Here is a 20842-nt window from a genome sequence, read left to right as displayed (position 1 = left end):
TTTCCTTCCAGTCCTGCTCTTGGTATGACAGCTGCACAAAGAGGATGGATTGTAATTGTGTTCCACGCTTTAATTAAACATTTCTCTTTAATACTGCATTTTCTGGTGTGACTATTGATTCCCCCCCCAACCATTTGTACGTAAAGACAGATGAGTTTGCTCTTGCTAAGAACTGGTACCAGTACAGGTGTCCAGACCCTACATTTAATTAAGGGAGCATGAACATTCCACTAATTTATAAGGATGCAAAGCAGCCTCTCGCTGCAGAATGACATGGCCCTTACCAACAAGAGATCCCTCATCTGCTTTTCCTCCATCCCTGGTGTTACTATGGGAACGTTGCGCCTGGTGCCTCTCCCTGGGTCAGGAAGGAGGAGAAAAATAATAATAATAAACCAAATCTGCCTCCACAATGGTTTCTAATTTTAGACATGAAGAACACTTCGTGTTCCAAAGTGCACTTTGACAACGCTCATCACAGAGCGAACACCAAAGGAAACGTGGCTGCACCGGACAGATGGTGCCGGGCGCCGCGCCAGGGGTGCCTCTGTCAGCGCTGGGATGTTCTTCCTTACTGACCAAACCTGAGAGGTTGCTCAGGAAAATAAAGGGGGGAAAAGCACCACAGCACCCTTGGGTGCCCAGGAGGGACAGGGAGGCTGATAATGGGGCTGCAGCTCTTGTGAGCTCTCTGATGGCAACACTTCACATAACACCCCAGCCATGAAACCACATTACACATACATCTGCTTGCACTCACAACAGCTATTACCCATCGTTTCTAGCCTCTGAAAAGCACTTCAAGCCCTCATATTTCAGTGGCTCAGAAATAGGAAAGCAAACAAAACAAGCCAGGTTGATTTATTGCAAGGAGTAAAAAACCCTGAAGGTTTATATGCCCAGCTTGGGGAACTGACTAATGATTTGAATGTCCAAAGTTGGCAATAGTGGGAACTGCTCCTAATAAAAGTTCCCTGGTAGAGCTGCAACCATTATTCTTTGCCTAATATATCTTAAACTAGTTTCCCAAAAGGAATAAGCTGCAGCAGTGAAAAGACGTATTTATTGCCAGTGGGTATTCTGGCTGAAGGCTTTACTGCACGGCTCTGCACGTCCAGCGTGGGGTCATGGGAGCTGCACCACCCGATCCCAGCCCCACGTGTCCTACCTGGGCCAGCCGCAGGCACAGAGCAGAGCTGGGTTTCACTGGAGAACCAGGTCCTCCACTTGTCCCTCCTGTCACCCGGTTCGCTGAGCCCTCAGCACAGCAGCGTCTGCAGAAAGTGACCACTGTGGTCCCAACAGTCGCTTTGGGTTCACCTGGATAAGAACCACAGAAAAATGTGTTTGTATTGCCATCTTTGGCATCAACAAAATCCATCATTTTCCTGCAGTATCCCAGGGTCCTGCAGGAAGAGCCGCCTGGTGATGCACGGCTTCTCTTGCCAGAGGCACATGGAGCGGAACATAACAGCTGATGGCTCAGACATTACAAACAGACTAGAGCCCCTTCACCAACCCCCATGGAGCCACAGAGGGCTGAAGCTTCATCAGGGACATTCCTGGAGCAAGAGCCGGAGATTCCAAAGCCCCAGGACACCCGGGAGCCTGAGCAGAGCAGCCGGCCCATCACACCCTGCTCCTGCTGCTCACCCATAGGATGATCTCCCAGTGTGTCAGGGTGCTAGCACACTGGAAAACCACTGCTTAGAGGTTTTTCCACTGTGGACAGGATTGTCCCAGTCCTTGTGAATTCTGACTTGCTATTTCCTGCTCTGGATTTGCTCCTGAACCCAGCAGCAATCCGGAGCATTAGATTTACAAGTTTCAGAAGTAACATATTACACTGAGAAGATGCTGCCCTTTCCCCTGCTCCTTCCCACTGAGCCCTGTGCAATAAATGGCACGATGGAGGCCAGGCCCTGGCAGGAAAAGCCATTTCCACATGCTCAAGGCAACTTTCCTGCTGCTCTGTGGTCCCAGGCTCGTGCAGCCCCTGCTCCAACTCTGCAGTGAGCTCTCCTTACCTGCTTCCTGCTGCCTTGTCTTTCTCAAGCCAAACAGACCCTTGGGACAGTGACAGATCCCAGATTACTGTGTAACACACCAGCAAAATGAATCCCCTGCAGCAAACCAGAATGCATAGAAGTTCTGGCTAAAACAGCATGCAAAAAGGTGCTGAACTTCACTTACCGTACAGGAGGTGTTTGCTCAGGAGCCAGAACAAGACCTTGTACAAACAAAGCCCTTAATGCTGACCTGAGGGCAAAGAGGACGGATGGAGAAGCCAAGCCTGACCAGTGCAGTAGCCCTGAGGTGGCACGACGAGAGCTGGCGCGGGTCAGTGAAGCTGCTCATCCTGCCCACTGGTAATGGGGTCACAGAGCCTCCCGAAACCCCACTCAGCCAGCACTGTGGGCATACCAGCATCAAGGAGCATGAGCAGCAGTGTCTGAAGCTCCTGAGCACAACCCAATGGTCCATGGTGTTCCCTCACGCTCACACGTCACTTTGAAGAAGCTCCTCACCATGTGGTTTAGCTGGGGCTGGTGCTGCTCAAGCAGGGAGCCCCTCACCATGCAGGAGAATCGTTTCTGCCCAGGAAGAGGGCAAGGTCCATGTTACCAGCAGCTGAACAGCCTCTGGAGAGCACGATCCCATCAGCACCATCAGCCTGCACGGAGCTGGGAACCAAAGGAGCCGCTCAGACCCCACAAAAAACCCGACTTCAGCATTGCCATGTACTGCAACCCACTCAAACGCTCTGCCGTGACACGAGGCATGCAGCCCATGTGCTGACATTGCACGACACCAGGTTTGCCATCTGGCACAGCACTGGAGAGCCCGGGGCAGTTTACATGAACCGGGACTGCCGGTGAGTCCAGCGCATCCTCTGCAGCATCTCACTGCAATGCTGGAGATTGATGCAGCAGCTGAGGGCTGTGACCCAGCAGATATTGAACTGTTCTTACCTTTAGGCAGAAACACAGAACTGGGCTTTGCCCCTGTCCATTACCTGGCCAGCATCAGGCTTCTTCCGCGCTTTAACAGTGACATACCACCACCAGCTTCGGGGACACCAGCAATAAATAACACACTAGTAATAACATCTCGTGTTGGGGAAAACAAGTGTTTGAGAGGCCATTTGAGACCAGGATTTATTTCTTTTCTACCCTGAAATCCCAAATGCCCATGTTCTTTTCCCTGTCACATGCAGAGACCAACTGACTGTCACATCTGTCTAAGCAGACGTGGGCTGCTGCAGGCACACGGGTGTGCTCTGGTGTGACCACACTGCCCAGTGACCTGGTAATGACATTTTCCCTTCAAATTGTTAGGAAATGCTTCATGACCTCTGGAAATCCAATTCCATTTTGATTTCTGCTTGCAGGTTAGCATGTGGTCAGTGGGTTACCTGGCCGGAGCAGCCACTGAAAAGTCAAGTGGGTTTTGTTCTCAGAAGTTTGAGTGGAAACATTTTCAAATCAAAACCAAAACATAAGTGGTCACAAAGGAACCAGATCCCATGGCTGGAGGCAGGACAAACGCTCTCCCTGAGAGGCATCAGAAAGCAGAACCTCATTCCAAGCACTACAAAAGTAGGAATGTTTATTAGGAGTTACATGACAAGTGCTTCCTTCCAAACGGGGATGGTGACATTTCCTCAGAAAGCCACATGCAGCAAATTCCCTTTCATTATATCACGAACAATTTTCCCCCAGGACAAATTTAACACCTCTGCTGCAGCATCACACACCACTGCTGGAACTGTGACCCCAAATCTTGCTGATTCCTCTAAATAAATATCTGTACACAGAGCTGCCTATGGGGGTTTTGGCTCATGGGAGCACCTCAGTACTCACAAGCCAATTAACTTTAAAGTGTCTTAAATGTTATCAAGAATCTTGAATGAAGTTTAGAGAAAAAAAGCAGATAATGCTGGTCTTGGTGTTCCATCTGCGCTGGTCTTTCTTCTTCCTCTGCCCAGAAAGACCGCTTAGTGTCTTTTTCTCCCCAGCTCACACGAGGATCACCAGCAGGCCCTGAGGAGGTGCAAGAAGCGACACATCCATGTTATCACCTGGCTTCCAGGGATGCTGGCTGCCAACAGCTCATCAACAGCACACAGTGAGCAGAAAACGCTCTTGCAAAAATCCTCACATCAGATTTGTAATAAAGAGGACACAGCACCCTTTGGAAGCACTGAAGAATATCCCAGCTCCTCTGGGACATCTCCAGGAGGCATAAGGATGGAATTTGGTGCAATTCAAGACTCTCTGAACAGTGCTACTCAAAGGGACTTGCCAGACCCCCTGGACCGACACCAGAGCTGCTCACATGGAGTTCTCCAGAAAGGAAAGGAGAACTTTCCTTTCTGAGAATGCCTGGACGGTCAGTGTTGCTCTTTGTGCACCTGGTTCAATAATACTCATAGGCATGAAGTACTTGGGCAGCATCTTCTGACCCGGAGGAGGTCAGAGCAGCCCCTTCCTGGCCTTCCAAGGCTCTTGCTCACCCAAGCAGCTCTGGCAGGGTGGGAACAGCCCCACGGACCTGCTCCGGCACAGGCAGGAGGAAAGCGCCTGCCCAACACTTACCGCTAAGATCCGGATATCCACCTTTATTAGGGGAATGCCCAGCACGTTTGGCAGAGGGATCCCGATGCCGAGAGCACCTGCAGGGGACAGACAGGTCCTTACACCCCACGATGTAAGCCCGTGAGAGTGGTGAGCCCAGCTCCCACCCAACACAAAGCTGCTGGGGAGGCACAGACTGCAGCCCGCCAGTGCTCTGGTTTTCCTCACATTCCCTGCCACTAGCTGTTACCAAGGCCCTTTGGGTGAAGCTGGGGTGGGGTGGTGCAAGAATAAGGCCGGGAATTTAACTGCAGCCTCAAAATGGGATTGCAAACATTGGATCAATTCAGCTCTCCTGCCGTGGCTTTCCAACACACGCACACCCCCTCTTCCCTCCTTCCCAGCACTCAGCCAGAGCACTCCCGGTGTTCCAGCTCTCCCAGTCACCTACCATTAATGAGGGGCACTAACGTCTCTGCCAGCAGGCTGCTGCAGTGGGGCTTCAGGTTCGAGATCTGCACCAGAGAAGAGACAAGCATGTGTGCAGCGCTGCTGGGCACAGGATAGCAGCGAGCACAGCCCAGTTTGCGGCTGGGTATTGGCCTTGGGCCTCTAGATCCCTTCCCACTGACACAGCCGAAGAACACATCACCCTCCTTTCTTTAAAGAAAAACTACTTTTCTTCCTTGATTTGATTTTGGTGCTTCCTTTGGGAAACCTTATTCTAGGTGAAACTCCTGCTGGAGCTCCATGTAAGCTTTGCTCATGCACGGGTGAAAAAACAGACTTCAGGTTTTACATTTGCATTATTAGAAGAGGCAGAAGGAAAAAAAAGGCAGCAGAAAAAGAACTGCCAAGACCTACAAAATAGAGCAGCTAACAACTAAGACCATCAGCAGCTGTAATCCATCACAGCCAGAACAGGTTACAGCATCACACAGCGACCATGTGCCTCTCTCCCTCACAAAGCCACTTGCACAGCACTCAGCCTGGGCTGGTATGAGACTTACGTTACTGATGCCAACATCAGACGACTCCAAGGAGAGGGAAGTGCTGTGGGAAAGGAAAGCAAAGGACACATCAGACACAGTTCACAGCGAGAGCCCTGCCACCTCCAGAGCAGCGTCAGCCCATGGGCAAGGGACCGTGAGGCACCCTGGTAGCATACACAAAGGGGTCAGTAGATAACACAAACAGCAGCAGTGCCGCCCTTGCAAGAGAGGGGAGAAAATAGGAAAGAAAAAGCTGAACTGATTGTTATTTGCTTGTGAATGAAGCAGCACTGCAGCAGGGCACATGTGGCTCCTGCCTTCCCCTGCCCTCTCCGCAGTTATTGGCCTTTGGAAGGAGTCAGCTCCTGGTTAGCTGAGAGAAAGCTTCCAGAAGAAGCATCCCACCTCGATGTAAATATCAGCAGCTCTGGAGAATTTGCTGCAGCTCCTAATCCATCAGTGCAACCACACAACTATCTCCATAGCTAAAATGTATGCTTTATTTCCACTTTGAATTTCTTTTTTCTACTTCTACTGAATCTTGTTATACCTTTGTCTATTGAATTAAAAGCCCTTTGATGCATTTCTGTTCTCTGTATTGCTGCATACAAGCTATGCCAATTTTGCTTCTAAATCTAGCTCTTTGACAAGCTAAATGGCTTGAAATCCTCAAACCTCACACTTGAAGGAATGCTTTCCAATCTTTAATCATACCTTGACTGCCATTAATGACAGCACTTTCCTTTACTGCTTTATCACTCATGTTCAATGTCAGACATTCCGAAATACTGCCCAGGATCAAAGTCAAGCTGACAGCCTCACAATTCTTCGGGTTACCTCATTTCTCCTTGTTATAAAACTGACACAGACTTTACCTCCAGTCTCCTAAAACTTTCCAGCTGCTGTAATATTGCTTGAAAGCCTGTGAGGACAACCTCCCTACCCAGGGACAGCCTTACCTGCCCAGGGACAGCCCCAGCACCAGCCGGCCACCAGCAATCGACACATGGACATTTAGACTGAGGTCCTACAAGCAGAGAGGGAAGAGGATCAGCCCCAGAGACATCCCCGTCCCAGCTGCCAGTCACTCGGCCAGCTGCTTGTGACACTGGTTTGAGGTCTTTCCATGCACACTCACAGCCTTCAGCAGCAGGACGTTGAGGATGGGTCCATCTGAACGCTTAACAAACACCTGAATCAGCACTGAAAGCTCGACGGTGGCTTTGTTATCTTCCAAGAGGATGAGCGGTCTCCCAGACAGCGTTAGCCTAACGCTCAGAGGGCTGGTCCCACGGCAGGCGGAGCACTGTGGGGATCAGGGGCACATGGAGGTGGCCACCCACACCCCCCCAAATCTCTGTGGGGTCTCCCCCAAGGTCACACAGACCTTGGACAAGCCAAATGTACAGAGCAAATAGGCCTGGCAGCACGGGTCAGCACTGCTTGCAGCGAGCAGCAAAGGTGGACATGGAGAGGACAGCCTTGAGCTCAGAATAGCCAGGAGGAGGGGAGCAGGAGACCGGAGGCCAGCACATCCAGGTTCATCACTGGATGGGCTCGGGCCTGGCGAGGTTCACACAAACCCTCACAGCAGCAGGAGTCACTCACCCCAGTGGGAAGCAGGGTCGTGATGGCTTTCTGTAGGTTGCCAGCACTGGAGAACTGTGGGAACAAAAGCACAAGCAGCCCCAGTGAGTCCTCCAGCCGATTGCAGCAACACCACCCCACCAGGGCCACCTCTCTCCCACTTGCGCCCCTGTTCCCAGCCCTGTTTGTGCTCCCGGGGACAGTCCCAGTCCTCCGTCACTCACTGTTGCAAGGGAAGCCCCAAGCAGCTCAGCCACACGCAGCCCCTGAGCCCTCCACCTTCCCCATCGCTCCCCAGCTGCAGGGCAGCTCCTGGTCAGACTCAGCAGATCCTGCTCCCCGCGCTGAGGCTGCGGCGTGTCCCTTGTCACCTCCCCCGGCAGACACGGGTGCTGCCACACTCACCACTTCAGGGGTGCAGGTGAAGGTCTGCGGCGGTATCTGGACCAGGAGGGACAGGACCGCATTGAGGAAGCTCTGGCGCAGTCCCAGCACCAGAAGCTTGTCCAGCAGCGGAGGCAAAGCAGAGGGGGACGAGTCATGGGGGATGATGCTGCCTCCCACCTGCTTCACCGCACCCTATGAAGAGGTGACATGGACATTAAACCGACCCTCCAGAGCCGTGAGGGATGTCCAGGTCCTCGAGATGGACAGTGCAGGGTCTGCATCAGCTGAAAGAGCCTCCTCACACCAGCAGCTTAGGGAAAGCACTGGACTCAGAGCAATTCCCTCTGTGTTTCACAGATGAAAGGAGCTGATGAAGACCAGGGTGCATAACTGAGGCCTTTTAGCTAATAACACACTGTTCAAATCACAGCTCACTGCTTCAGTTCATCCTTGAGGACTCACTCCAAGAGAACACGATGGTGATGCTGCTGCCAGCCAGGGTCCAGCCTGGCCTTCCCCCTCTCCAGCACCCAGCCGGGCATGAGCCAGCCTCAGACCTACAACAAACTTGCACCCACACCAACTACCCAGGAGACCAGCTCTGACCACATGGGCTGGTGGGGGCAAAAACTAATCCCGATGAAGGATCTGCACTAAAGCAAGAGCAGCCGCACTGATTGTGCAGTGTTTGTTTCCAGCCCTCTTCTTTACTGCTTGTGTCCCAGGAGCTTCTCACTAGCCACGTCCTTTTATTTAAGCTCTCCTGTTTGAAAGTCCTGTTTGGATTTTGCTGTTGGTTTTTTCCTTCCAATGAGGCAGAGGTAAAAAATACATACATTAGCTTGGTTTAGCATTCGCCCAGAACAGAGCCTGAATAGCGAAGGCAAAAACCACTGACACCCAGTCCGCAGGCGGGGCGAGGGAGAGGATGGAAACAGCTTGTCCCAACAGTTACAAGCAGCCTCAGGATGAGTTTGAAAACAGAGCAAGAGAGAGCTTGAAGAAAAGCACACACAGTCACTTAACGGTGATTTAGATAAGGATCTAAGTATTTAGCACGTCATTAGCAGCTGCTCCACGTGATTGTACTGGAAGAGCACAACACCCATGGGATGAGGTGAACGGGCACCTCCCAGGGTCCTGTCCCCCAGCATTAACTTACGTCTAAGTCCAGGCCGAGAAACGAGCCGGAGGTGAAGGGGAGGCTGGCCAGCTGGTAGTGAATGGTTCCTGCCGTGCCGACTGGGATCACCGCTGCACAGGGGAGAACGGTCCTCACAACACCGGGGAGTAAGCAGCAACGCAACCCCTCACCCAGCCAAGCCTCACACCCGCAAACCAGGGCCGAGCATTCACTGCTGGGGGATGCTCGCTGCTGCTCAAAATGGCCACAGCACCCCCAAATTCAGCTTTGTGGGACCTGCCTTTAGAACGTAGCCCCAGAAGAGCAAAGATAAGCTGAATCCAAGGGCCATGTATAGAAACAGCTTAAGAGAGGCCAAGGTGCGAGCAGTTCACACTTGGACTGCTGGGGTGTGAACTCAAGGCTCAACAGTCCTGCAGCAGCACAGCTCCTCCTCATGCATTTATGGATGTGCATCCTTCCTGATGCACTTATGCAGTAGATGTGGGAAAGGGCATGTCCCACTGCAGGAGTGCAGAGAACATGGGGAAGCAGCACCCATCCTCCACCAGAAACGCACCATTGAGAGTGCCCAGGAGCTGGATGTTCACCAGGTTCACCACGATATCAACTACTGGACACAGCTGCAACACAAAGCAGAAATGCAAGGGCTCAGCCCCCGCCCTCACCACCCCCAGCCTGATCAGGCCTGCTCCTTTTAGTCTAAATCCCCAGGGAGAAAGTGCTGTGTGGCATTAGGCAGCAGCTTGGGTGCTGTGAAGGACTTGGGGGCAGTGGAGCATCGCTGGAGCTGTGGTACCACACCAGAGGGGACTGCTTTGATCTGGCCATGGGCATCACGGCTGAGCAGTGCACACCGGTGACGTGGGAAAGCAGCACAGAGATGCTGCAGCTTCCTGTTGGTATTCCTGCATTTCAGCTAAGAGCGGAGGGCAATCTCCAGGCTTACCAAACCGGGCAGAGTGGCTGTCAGCTGTTTGAGCACTATCTCATTCACTGATAGGGAGAGTAAGCTGGAAAAGAAAGAAAAAACATTTCCAATCACTACAACCACAGCGCAAGGACCTCCAGCCTTCATTTCACACACTGCTGCATCCTTGGCCATCCCCTCTGGAGCACTGCTGCAGCTAATGCTGGCAGGAGCAGGAGCTGTGCAGAAGGCAGGGAGGGAAATGGGCTGCTCATCCCGCTTATTTCTGTGAAAGCTTCAGCACTGAGGTGTGCAGGAATGGCCTGAGCCTCTCCAGTACCCGAGTTTGGCTGTGTCCCTCTGGGATTTCAATCAATGCTGTAGATAGGGGAAGGTGGGGCTGTTATGAAATATCTTCATGGGTGTTACTGGAAATGAACCATTTGCTTGTGGAGTAACAAGAGGAGAAATCTGCTGTGTAATGTTTCAGTGCTGCTGCTAAATAGATCACTCTGGGATGCATGGTGCCTGCAGGCAGTGCAGAGCCATTTGCTTTTGATAATCAATATATTTCTGGGCTGTTGGGTTAGAACATGCAGCAGCACACTTGGCAAGCCACAGACAGCAGGAATTCGTAATGCACCTCGTTACTGATGCCCCACTTCTGCCTACAGACACATCTGAGGAACTGCCAGGAAGCCGGTCATGTACATCTACACTCCCCCTTACCCCACAGGGAGCTCGCTTCCTGCACAGCATCACTTTAATCCTGCTCAGACTTAAAATACAACCCCCAGAGTGGGTGAGCCCTGTTCCTCGATTCACTTACACAGACTCTTCCAACCAGCTGCTGATTGAAATACAATGCGTAATGCAAAAATTAATTAGGAGACATTCAATGAAGCTGAAAAGTGAGTAATTCAAAAGCAATAAAAGAAAATATTTCCCATGATCAATTTACTGCTGCATTCGTCAATACACAAGTCAGCAAATTCCTTCTGCCAGGAATTTAATAAACACTGAGCAAGAGATGGGGCATTTGCATGGAATTACCCACACCCGCAGCGGTCAGACCCAAGGCCCATATGCTCAGCATCTTTCTGTGGCAGTAGCCAAGGGCAGCGAATGAAACCAGGGCAGGTGATGGTGCTGTTTTCCTGGACACTCCCTGCCGTGTTATTCCTGCCCTTTGGATAACAATTCACTAGTTATGTCTGAAGAAAACACGTTGGAAGGGGCATCAAACCTCATATTTGGATCTTAAAACCTCCCCAGGCAAGCAGAGCAAATTAACCCTCATCTTCCAACAACAGATTTTCTGCCAGTTCCACTGAAGCAACCGGCTTTGGCAAAGGGAAAGAAATCACTTCCCCGAGGCCTGGCTCTGCACCAGCTCAGCACCGTCTGCGTCCTGGCAGACTGTCTAGATCACTGGATAAAGAGGGCTGCACGCAATGGAAAACATAAATCCACAGGCACTTACCCAGAGAGAAGCTTGATCTTTATGGCACCGAGGATGCAGAGGCAGTCTTCAATGACGACCTGCACTGTGCCCGATTCAAAATTCGTGCATTTAATGTTTGCAGTAATGTTCACATCCACCAAGATATCAATTAGTTCTGAAAGGAGGCCAACCAAGCTGAAACCAGAACATGCGTCGAACAGATTTCAACTCTTGGCCTCTAACCAGAGAAACTCAGCAAAGCCCAGAGCAGCAAACTGCACCTCCACCTCCCGCAACTCGGTACAAATGCCACAAACCAGTTTTCAGTGCCTGTTCTGCTCTGTGGTTTTGTTATAGGTAAGGAACAGCTATAAACCCATGAAAGATGCAGAATGTTGCACGACAGGAAGGCTGAGGGTTGGGTTTCACTGCACTCACCAGTTGCCGCTGAGCTCCAGCTTTGCAGCGATGCTGAGCTGGACCCCGATTCCTGGCAGCAGCACCACTGACAGCTTGGGCAGCCGGACCTGGACGAGGTGCAGGCTGCGAACAACAGCACAAGCTGCACACATGGAAAGCATCTTCTATCAGCTGAGCAGCTGTACCCACCGAGGAACCCACAGCCCCACGGCCACCTCTGCTGGAGGCACTAGTGTTATAAGCAAGAGACACCAGCTCCAGGATGAGAGACAGAGTCTGCAGCTGAGACCCAAAAGAAGGCAATCCAGCACCAGATTGGTGTGGAAGCCAACTTCATAGAGCAGTAACTTTCTCTCTGTGGCCCTTTCCTCCCTCTCTCAGCGCTGTCAAGTGTCTCCAATATCAACAGCAGCACCAGAGTCATCATTCTGCACCCTAACCTGCAGCAGGCTTCACCACACACCTTGCTACCATGCAGAGGACCTTTATGGGGTCAGAATCTCAGTATCAAGACAAAACAAGGATAAGTTCTTCAGCCAATCGTGTCAAATGCAGCTCAGCTTTTGCTGCTTCAGAATGGGCAGTGAAGGTGCACTCACCCCGTGATGCTGGTGGGAGAGTTCAGCAGACCCCCTTCACCCATGATGTTTGGGAGCACGAGGCCCTGCAGGTGCTGCTGGAGGAGCCCATTCTGCAGTACGGCATCCGAGAGAACTGGAAAACATCTCTATGTGAGGACCAGGATCTGCAGCAGTGACCTCTCCCCACTCGGTCAGGTCTGTCCTGGCAAAGGCATCACACACAAAGCCCCATTGCTCCCCAAAACTCCTCATCAAGTCATCAGCTGCCTTGACGCAGCCAAATCACACAGGGGATGTTATTCTACAACATGCACTAACCCCTCAGTGACTTAACCAGGAGGAGCAGCAGAGGAGAGCATCCCAGACCCCTGACTTAGAGCTGACAGTGCGGTTGTGCACTACCAGCAGTGACAGTGACCCTGCTCCATGGTTGTGCTTCGCTCACAACTTGTTTTCCCTTGCTCAAGGGGGTTTGTTTCTTTCTTTGTTTGTTTAATAGAAGCACCTTGAAACAAGTATCTTCTTTTTGCTGGAGCATTGCAAATATTGACACAGCTGCTGAACTTCACAGCAGCTGTTTGCCAAACATCGGCTGCTCCAGCATGGAAATGAGAAACGAAGAGAAAAAGAGGAAATAATTCAGTTCCAGCCCTGAAGTTCTGTGGCTGTTTGGTGCTGAAACATGTCCCAGTTCTGGAGCAGAGAGATCTCCCTGACCCGTGAACCTAGTGATGGTGTCAGGAGCTCTGAGCAAAGCCTGCAGCCCTGAGGAGCTATAAAGTAAAGAGGAGGTTTTATTCCACGTCCTGATCCCACAGAACTTTCCAACCAGACATAATTCATGTTTTCTAGTTACCTTTCTGCATTGCCCCTGGGCTGACAGCACAGGACAGACCAGACAAGACTTCCTGAGAGGGTGAGAGGAGGCCACAGAAAAAGATGGTTCCAAAAAGCTTCAGCATTGTCATCTCTGGACAATTCCCCTGCTGGAAAGGGAGACAGAGGGAAAAGTGGGGAAAGCCTCTAAGAAGAGACCCCAGTGTCTTTACAAGGAATGAGGTCGAGAGGGAAATCCCTCCTCTACTCTTTATTGAGCTCAAGAAGACTCTGATTCAGCCTGGGGCAGCAGGACCTTGTTCATGTCCACACATGTGGAGAGACTTCAAGTGTAGGTCAATAAAAGCCCCTTCCTCGTCCTTTGTACTGGCCCAAAATATTCTGTGTGTTCACCGAAAAGAAAACCAAACTGCTTTGCCCTGAACTGGTGTTTAAGCTGCTGTTGTTGCTGTAGCCCTCAGATGAAAACTTACAGAGGCTTTGGTGAGGGTCTTTGCCGCGGGAAGCAGATGAGGATTGTCCTTGTTCTTTCTAACTTTCAAAAGCAATAAACCAAAGCTCAGGTGATAAAAATAAGCTAACTCTGAGGTTCTAATGTAATAAATATTAACATAAATGTAATTATGAGATGACAGAATGACTCTGAGCTTGAGGCACAGCAGAATCTCAGACTAAAGCAGCCAGCACCAGGCATGGTACATGTGTCCTTCCAGAGCAGTGACAGTGCCACCACCGCATGTCCCTGCCATTGTGCAGCCTTTGCTTTGATGCCCAGACAATGTTATTACCTGCAGCAGCAGCAGCCGGCTGGGAATGGCGCTCGGATCCACTCGGGCTCTCCTGGAACTCGTCGAGACCCTGCGTCGTCCTCCCCTTTTTCACCTGCACTGGAGATGGAAGAAGTTGCCCTTATATAAAACCTGCAGCCAACAGACACACCTTTCCCTCCCCACCTCCACGTCCCACCATGGTCCCTCATGCCCTTGCTCTCTGCAAGCAGCACCCAGCTGCCACCTCTCCTGATTTATACGAGGCAACGTCAGCGCTGACTTGACTGGTTGCCATCTCCCTTTGTGGCCTGGATCACTCAGATGCCGCTTTCCTTCCCCCTGCCCTAGTCTGTCTTAAAAGGATGCTCTCTAGTGGTGGCCCCAGCTCTGAGGGACCCCCATCCTCTGAGGACACCGACTCTGTAGGAAACCACAAACATTACTGAAGCATCTCAGTCTGGCAGGAGGCTGATATTGCTGCCTGTAAGGGAAAGCAGCGCATGGAGCACATGGGCATGGATTCAAGGAGGCTTATAGTATGAAACAATCTACTTTTCCCAATCCCCGAGGAGTTATGGGACTTACAATGCTCATTCCTATTTCAAATGCAGTGCTGGAAAAAGATTTTCTTGGCATAGAGAGGTTGCAGAAACCTGATAAATGTTGGCTTTGTTAAGACCAAGCTTCACATTGATTTTGGTTGTATCTGTAAACACTGTCATGGATTGACTGTAAAAATTGTACTGAAATGTATAAATCCAACAATAAACATCATTCTGAATAAGCAACACTTCTGCAAGCTGAACGAGAGCAGCAGAAACGGGTATTTCAAAGGGAAATCTCATCCCTCGGCAGCCGCCTTGGCCGGGCTCCGTGGAAGTTTCCATTGTGCAGGGCCCCTGGAAGATCTTATCTGGGGTCTTTGTTCGGGTCTGGTCACCCATGTTCAACAGGGACAGACTCCAATGGAAACCAGGCAGCAAAGGGCTGCCACAACCACTGGGAATGGTGAGGGCTGGAACAGCCAAGATATGGGAGAGGGAGGGAAGAGCTGCTCAGGCTCAGGGATAATACTGGCACAGGAACAAACACAAGCCAATGCATTCAGTTTGAAAGTAGAAGAAAGCTGCTGCCACCGTGGCAAGTTTTGGGATGGCTTTCCCATGGGAAACACACAATCTGGACTGGTTTTGGTGTGCTGATGACAGTCTAGTCCCACAACCATGGAATGAAGACTGGAGCAGCAGAACCAAGTAAAAACCATCTCCCAGAAGATGCAATCCTTCACCAGCACCCCACAGTGCCCTCATCCAGCCACCAGCTTGAGCCTTGCTTCCCCCAGCTCCTCCCCTGGAGTCCCAGGGGGATTTACACCAACTGCTTCTATTGCTGACTCTGCTGCTTGCCCAGGACGCTCTATCCATGTTTCTCCTTTTTTGCTCCCTTTAAAGAGCCTCAAATATACAAGGCTGAAAGTTGAGTTTCTACCCAACACACACCCCGTACCCAGAGGGGGGAGCAGAGGCCGTAAGGATAAGGAAAGCAGCACATCCTACATACCACTGCAGGGATTTCTTCTTGCTTTGTGAGTTTTTCTTATTCACTCCCCTCCTTTGCCTCTTCTCACACACCTATATTTCATTCTCCTCTTGCAGCAGTGATTTAGATATCACTTACCAGGAGGCTGAATCCAGCTCTGCAGTGACAAGGGAATGTGTATTAAAATGAAGCATTGCAAGAAATGCTAGAAGAGATTATCACAACACAAATGCTGGAAAGTGGAAGGGTTTATGGAAAGACTAACACCCGCGGAGGAAAGATGCTCCGGAGCAGCCTCTGGCATCCTGAGATTTGGCTCAGGAATGTGTCAGCTTAAACAGCAACAGCAACTTTTGGAGAGTAATATTAAAGTAAATTAATATTATAATTTATTAAATATTATGAAATTCACTGATTTTTTTATTCTCTAATATCCAGAACTGCAGAAGCCCAGGGAAAACTTAGGAGAACTGCCAATATTTCCAACTGAGATGCTGAGCAACATTGAAGAACAAGTCAGAATTGCTCCACCACAGTTTGAATGATACCACCACATTTTTATGACAAATGGTGGGTTTGAGACATTCCAGAAGTTTGCAGGCTACAGGAACATGGAATTTCTTCATTGTTATGTGGCGAGTTAAAAAACCAGAGTAACCTCTGTAAAACTTTTTAATGGGCAAATACTTGAGGATACACATGAACTGCCTCCTGTCTCTGGAGGTGATAAACCCAACCTGGTATTGTGAATCACCCTGTGATGGAGCTCTCTGTACAAACACCCAGGCTGTTCTCTCACATGGTCACCTCCTAGAAGTGTCTGTTTCCACATGGATGCTGTGAACATTAATTAAACTGCTCAGTTCAAATGCTGATGGAAAGGAACTTCCCTGACGTCAACCAGCAGCAGCCAGACCAAGAGCAGGGAGAAATCACTGGGGTGGGGAAACGGCACAGCAAACGGCACAGCAAATGGCACAGCAAACCTCAGAGGGAATGGGGCTGATGGAACAAAAACTGGAAAGGGAAGGGGGAAATGAAGTAAGTTCTAACCACAGCTGGCCCCGGGCCAGGAGCTCCCAGGCTGGCTCCCCCAGGCTGAAGCTCAGGTTTCTGAACTGTTTTCCCCACCTAACCCTCACTTGGGAACACAGCAACGATGGGGATGCAGCCGGGCCGGTGCTGCTGCAGGTCTGACAGAGACTGGAGAACAAATGCAAGGAAAAATGTCTCTTGATGCTGTGCTCCCTCCGCCTCACTGCACACAGCCGCACTCAGGGGAAGGAGGAACCCCTCCCTGAACTCCCTGATCCACTGTAACACACTGAATCACACTGTCCAGAAGTTCTGCCTTAGCAAAGCATCTCTCTGTAGAGTTACCTGCGTTCTTGCTCGGTTTGGGATGGATCCTCCCAGAGCCAGGCTCAAAAGCTGATTTCCAACAACAGGATTTGTCAAAACATGAACTAAAGTCTCCTCAAAAGAAGCTGAAGGGTTTTAGTAAGAACTGAAACAAACCTTCCTCAAGTTTTGGGACCTTAGCCCAGGATTGTCAGAAACTCACAATCCCCACAGCCAGGTTTAGAGCTGGTTCAGCAGCTGCCTTTGTCAGCAGTGCACAAGGGCAGAGCAGCTTAATTAATACCAATCCCTCTCTATAACAACAGCCAGCCTTGCCAAATCGATCCCAGGCTCGCACTGACCCAGGGCTCCTGCTTCGCGCACGCACCAGGGGCTTGTGGCATGTTGTGTGTGCACAGACGTCAACAGCATCTTTCCAGATGCACTTGTGTCTGATCGCTCACCCGTGCAGCTCCTGACACAGGAACCTGAGAACAGGGGCATGATCCCGGGTGAGGGCCACGCAGACAGCACAGGCAGGAGAAATGGGGAGGAGAACATCAGCCTCACAGGCAGAGCTCTAAGGAGCTGCCTGTCAAAAGGAGCGAGAGTAGCAGCATTGATTTCTGGATGCATCCGCAAAGCTGAGCATAAACAGCAAGAGCAGAGTGAAATCCCTGCCAGGAGATAACCACAAATCAATGTCTCCAGGAATTTTACAGACAGGAAACTTTCTGCTTCCAAGATGTGAACTGAAGCAGAATGAGCGTAACATTATCAGCCACAGAAAAAGGGACAAACTTCATTAGCCAGATGCAGTGTGATGAGCTGCAGCGCAAGAGGCACATCCTCAGACCTCACCCAGTGCTCCACAGAGTGATGCTGAAGGCAGCACTGGCCAAAGAACCTGCAGGGAAACCATGAACCATGGGCAGGAAGCCTAGGGATCCCCAAACCCCCTCCCCAGCTGCTTTGGGTGTTATTTTCACTCAGGTTTGCAGTATTTTGTCAGTGTCTGTCACCAGCTGCAGAGGCTGAGCTGAAATCGCCCCATGGGGGCATCCCGTATCCTGACTTATTCAGGGCTGGCACATTCCAGGTTTCCCCAGGACAGCCTTTTTCTCCTGGCCCCACACAAGACTGGCAGGAGCCCCCATTGAAAGGCCATAGGGAACACACAGCCCCCCTGCCCCATATCTGGGGGGCGCAGCCAGAGGAACCCCCATGTCTGCAGCCAGCCCCATGGCGTGGGCAGCCTGGGCTTCTCAGTGATGCAACACGCACCTCAAAGTCAAATCTAGTCCTATATTTTAAACAAATGAATCCATTTTCTGCCTTCTTCCCATCAAGAGTGTTGTGAATGCCTCAGTTCCTCCTCACTCTTCATTCTTCCAATTTACTTTTTGCCTTCCTCCCAGGCTGGAAAATGGATTTCTGTCCATTGCATTGCCTCAGGAAGTCTCAGCACCGTGGTGCCAACAGAGACCTTAAAATAAAGACAGCTATTTCCATCTGACTGAAGGAGAGCAACACAGACTTAACGCCGTGTTTCTGTCTTGCCTCAGGTTTGGGGAAGCTTTGCTTTACAAAGAGAAAAGCAGTATTGAGCAAAATTGTCCTTGATCGTCTCTATTAATCCCTGGAAGAATTAGCAGCAGCCTTATATTACACACATACATCTTCTGTAAGTAAAGATTTTAGGCTTTCTGTCTTATTCTCAGCTTTTAATAGAGGCTTGGCAGGGTCTCTTTGGACACATCATTAATGCAGGTGGCAGAATTAGTGCCATGCTTTGTCCAGGCATTCCTCAGGGGATAAATTACAGCCCTTACAAGCAGCCAGGGGTTTGGAGTCAGCACTATGTAAATAAGTGCTTATTTCTAGGAAGATACCAACTGCTCTAAAGAAACTGCTCCTGAACCAAGGGAGTGAGTCCATGTTAAACAAGCCTGGCTAATGATTTAATTACCCTGAGGAGCAGGACCGAGGGCAAACTCACCCCTGTGCCCTCTCCCTCCTGTGGCCAGCCCGGTGTGGGTCTGCATGAGGGTCCTGACTCAGGGCAGAAGCCTCAGGACATCAGTGAGACTCTGAAAGGAGCAGGCAAAGGGACACTGGAGGGGATCAGGTCCAGAGCAGGCTGGGAGGCTGTAGATGAAGCCACGCTGGTGGGGCAGGCAGCTGTACTGACCTGACCCCGGGGGTTCAGCACCTGATTCACACCTACAGCAGTACTGAGCACCCATCCCCAGCCTGGCTCCAGTGCACATGGAGAGGTTACAGATCCCGGGCACATCTTTCCTTGGTTCCCCAGCTTCCAAACTAAGGAGCGATTTTGGTGCAACAAAATGGGTGAGGACCTCAGCTCTTAGAGGGGGAAACAAGTGAATGGAAGTGAGGAGCCCAGAGCTCACGCTGCCATGGCAGCAGGCTGCCCTCGTCCTGAGGAGGCCTCCCCAGGGCTGGCGAAGGGCACCCGCGCACCGCAGCGAACAAGAGCACAGCGGAGAAGCCCCCAGGGACACACCGGGAACAGGGAACAGGAAAACAGCCCGATGCACACCCCGCGCGGGGCTGGGGCGGGCCTCGAACCCGCGGCCATGACTCGAACCGGCGCAGCTTGGGTTGTACCGCCCCCTGCTGGCGGCCTGCGGCTCCGCGGGCAGCGACTGGTCCCCACCGCCGGGGGACAGGGACCCTCCGCTTTGCCCCCCAACCTTGTGAAGAGCAGAAGCGGGGTGCGGGATCAGCGCAGAGGAGCTTTGCTGGAGCCTGGTTCCACTTAACGCCTGGCCGAGCGCTGGGACTGAACACACAACGGTTGGGCACGTCATGCAGAAAATCATCTCCAAGACACGCGGGGGATACCGCTCTGCTGAAGCCACTCACAGCAGGGTCAGGTGGATTCCTGTGCACAGAAACACCATAGAGACAGAAAACAGAGAGATCATTAAATTCCCTTTAGCTCTGAAAACAGTTTGTGGAAAACAAACCCAGTGCAGTGGGGTGAGGCCCCAGCATTCCACTCTACAGTGTGAAGTTAAAGGACTAAAAATCTGTTTCTGGGGCAATTTCACTCACTTGCACAGTAAAAGGCTCAGAGGATACCTTATAACACTCTTCCAATATCTAAAGGGGGCCTTTAAGAAAATTGGAGAAGGGCTTTTTACAAGGACATGTAGGGACAGGACAAGGGGAATGGCTTTAACCTGCCAGAGGGGAGATTGAGATGAGCTCTGAGGCAGAAGCTCTTCCCTGTGAGGGTGCTGAGGCGCTGGCACAGGGTGCCCAGAGAAGCTGTGGCTGCCCCATCCCTGGCAGTGTTCAAGGCCAGGTTGGACACAGGGGCTTGGAGCAGCCTGCTCCAGTGGAAGGTGTCCCTGCCCGTGGCAGGGGTTGGAGCTGGATGAGCTTTAAGGTCCCTTCCAACACAAACCAGTCTGGGATTCCATGATCCTGTCATTGAGCAGGAAAGCCCCTCTGTAAGCACTGGGGGTGCTCACAACTGGGATTTGTATGTGAAATCACCATGTGCTCTGCTGCAGTGTTCCAGCTGGGTCAGACAAGGAAATGGCTGAACCATCGCATGCAGCCGTCAGCATCATCTCCAAAATGAAGAGCTGGGTTCTTAAAGGCATCGCCAGGCTCTGATAATTTCCACCAGCCTCTCCTGAGTGCAGATGCTCAGACCATAAATAATCATTACACATTTTTGCTGCCACTGATGCTTTGTTGCCCGAGGCAGCCACTCGCTGCTCTGCCTCCAAGATAAGGCCGGGCAAGCTTCAGAGAGTTTGGGTACTTTGAGTGGAATCTTCTCAACATCAAAGTCTCAGCAGGGTTTTTAGTGAGGCTTTAGAAACAAGTTGAGGATTTTTTTAATGTGCCATACACCAACTAGCATCAAAGGCGCAGCAGTCTGCAGGGAACGGCTGTTTAACAGAGCCACCAAGAGCTGGAAATGCAACTCAACTAAACAGCTTCAGCGCTAGTATTTTGAGCAACTCTTATGTAGAGGAGATGAGCGCTGCAGAGGCTGACTCGGAGCAGAGAGCCCGAATTTGAAAAGAGACATCCCTATTTGCCATATAAAATTACTCAGAAGAAAACAAGGTCTTGGGATTCTTTGAGCTTGTGCTGCGCAGCTCAGACTAAATATCTCATTGAATTATGGTACTTCGCAGCCCTCGCACACAGAATCAAGGTCATCTCTAGCAGTTAGCAAGAGATCTTTGCTGTTTCAGCATACAACCCTTCCCCCTCTTTCAGCAGGAGTTATTGTTAAGCAGGGGTTATCTGGCTGCCGGGAGAGG

General features: G+C 51.1%; 1 protein-coding gene across 2 annotated transcripts; it reads right to left on the bottom strand.

Annotated features, from left to right (window-relative positions):
- Positions 1 to 3582: 3582 nt before the first annotated feature.
- Positions 3583 to 19274, bottom strand: LOC115615232 (BPI fold-containing family B member 4-like). 2 transcript variants are annotated; one of them, XM_030503150.1, is made up of 18 exons: positions 19247 to 19274; positions 15210 to 15345; positions 13668 to 13766; positions 12899 to 13028; positions 12061 to 12175; positions 11480 to 11584; positions 11081 to 11236; positions 9637 to 9700; positions 9247 to 9310; positions 8706 to 8797; positions 7562 to 7735; positions 7178 to 7231; positions 6708 to 6875; positions 6529 to 6596; positions 5588 to 5630; positions 5029 to 5092; positions 4599 to 4675; positions 3583 to 4043 (listed from the first exon to the last, which is right to left on the bottom strand). In XM_030503150.1, the coding sequence occupies exons 4-18, from the start codon at positions 13008 to 13010 to the stop codon at positions 4020 to 4022; spliced, it is 1380 nt and encodes a 459-aa protein (XP_030359010.1). In that variant the 5' UTR covers positions 13011 to 13028; positions 13668 to 13766; positions 15210 to 15345; positions 19247 to 19274; the 3' UTR covers positions 3583 to 4019. The 2 variants fall into 2 exon arrangements, with proteins under 2 accessions (XP_030359010.1, XP_030359008.1); XM_030503148.1 differs by lacking the exon at positions 4599 to 4675 and having other exon boundaries at positions 3637 to 4043.
- Positions 19275 to 20842: the final 1568 nt, after the last annotated feature.

Source organism: Strigops habroptila, chromosome 13 (assembly GCF_004027225.2).
Source record: "Strigops habroptila isolate Jane chromosome 13, bStrHab1.2.pri, whole genome shotgun sequence".
Classification (NCBI taxonomy): Eukaryota; Metazoa; Chordata; class Aves; order Psittaciformes; family Psittacidae; genus Strigops; species Strigops habroptila.
Note: the sequence above shows the minus strand (reverse complement) of the source record. Positions and strands in the feature narration are given on the sequence as shown.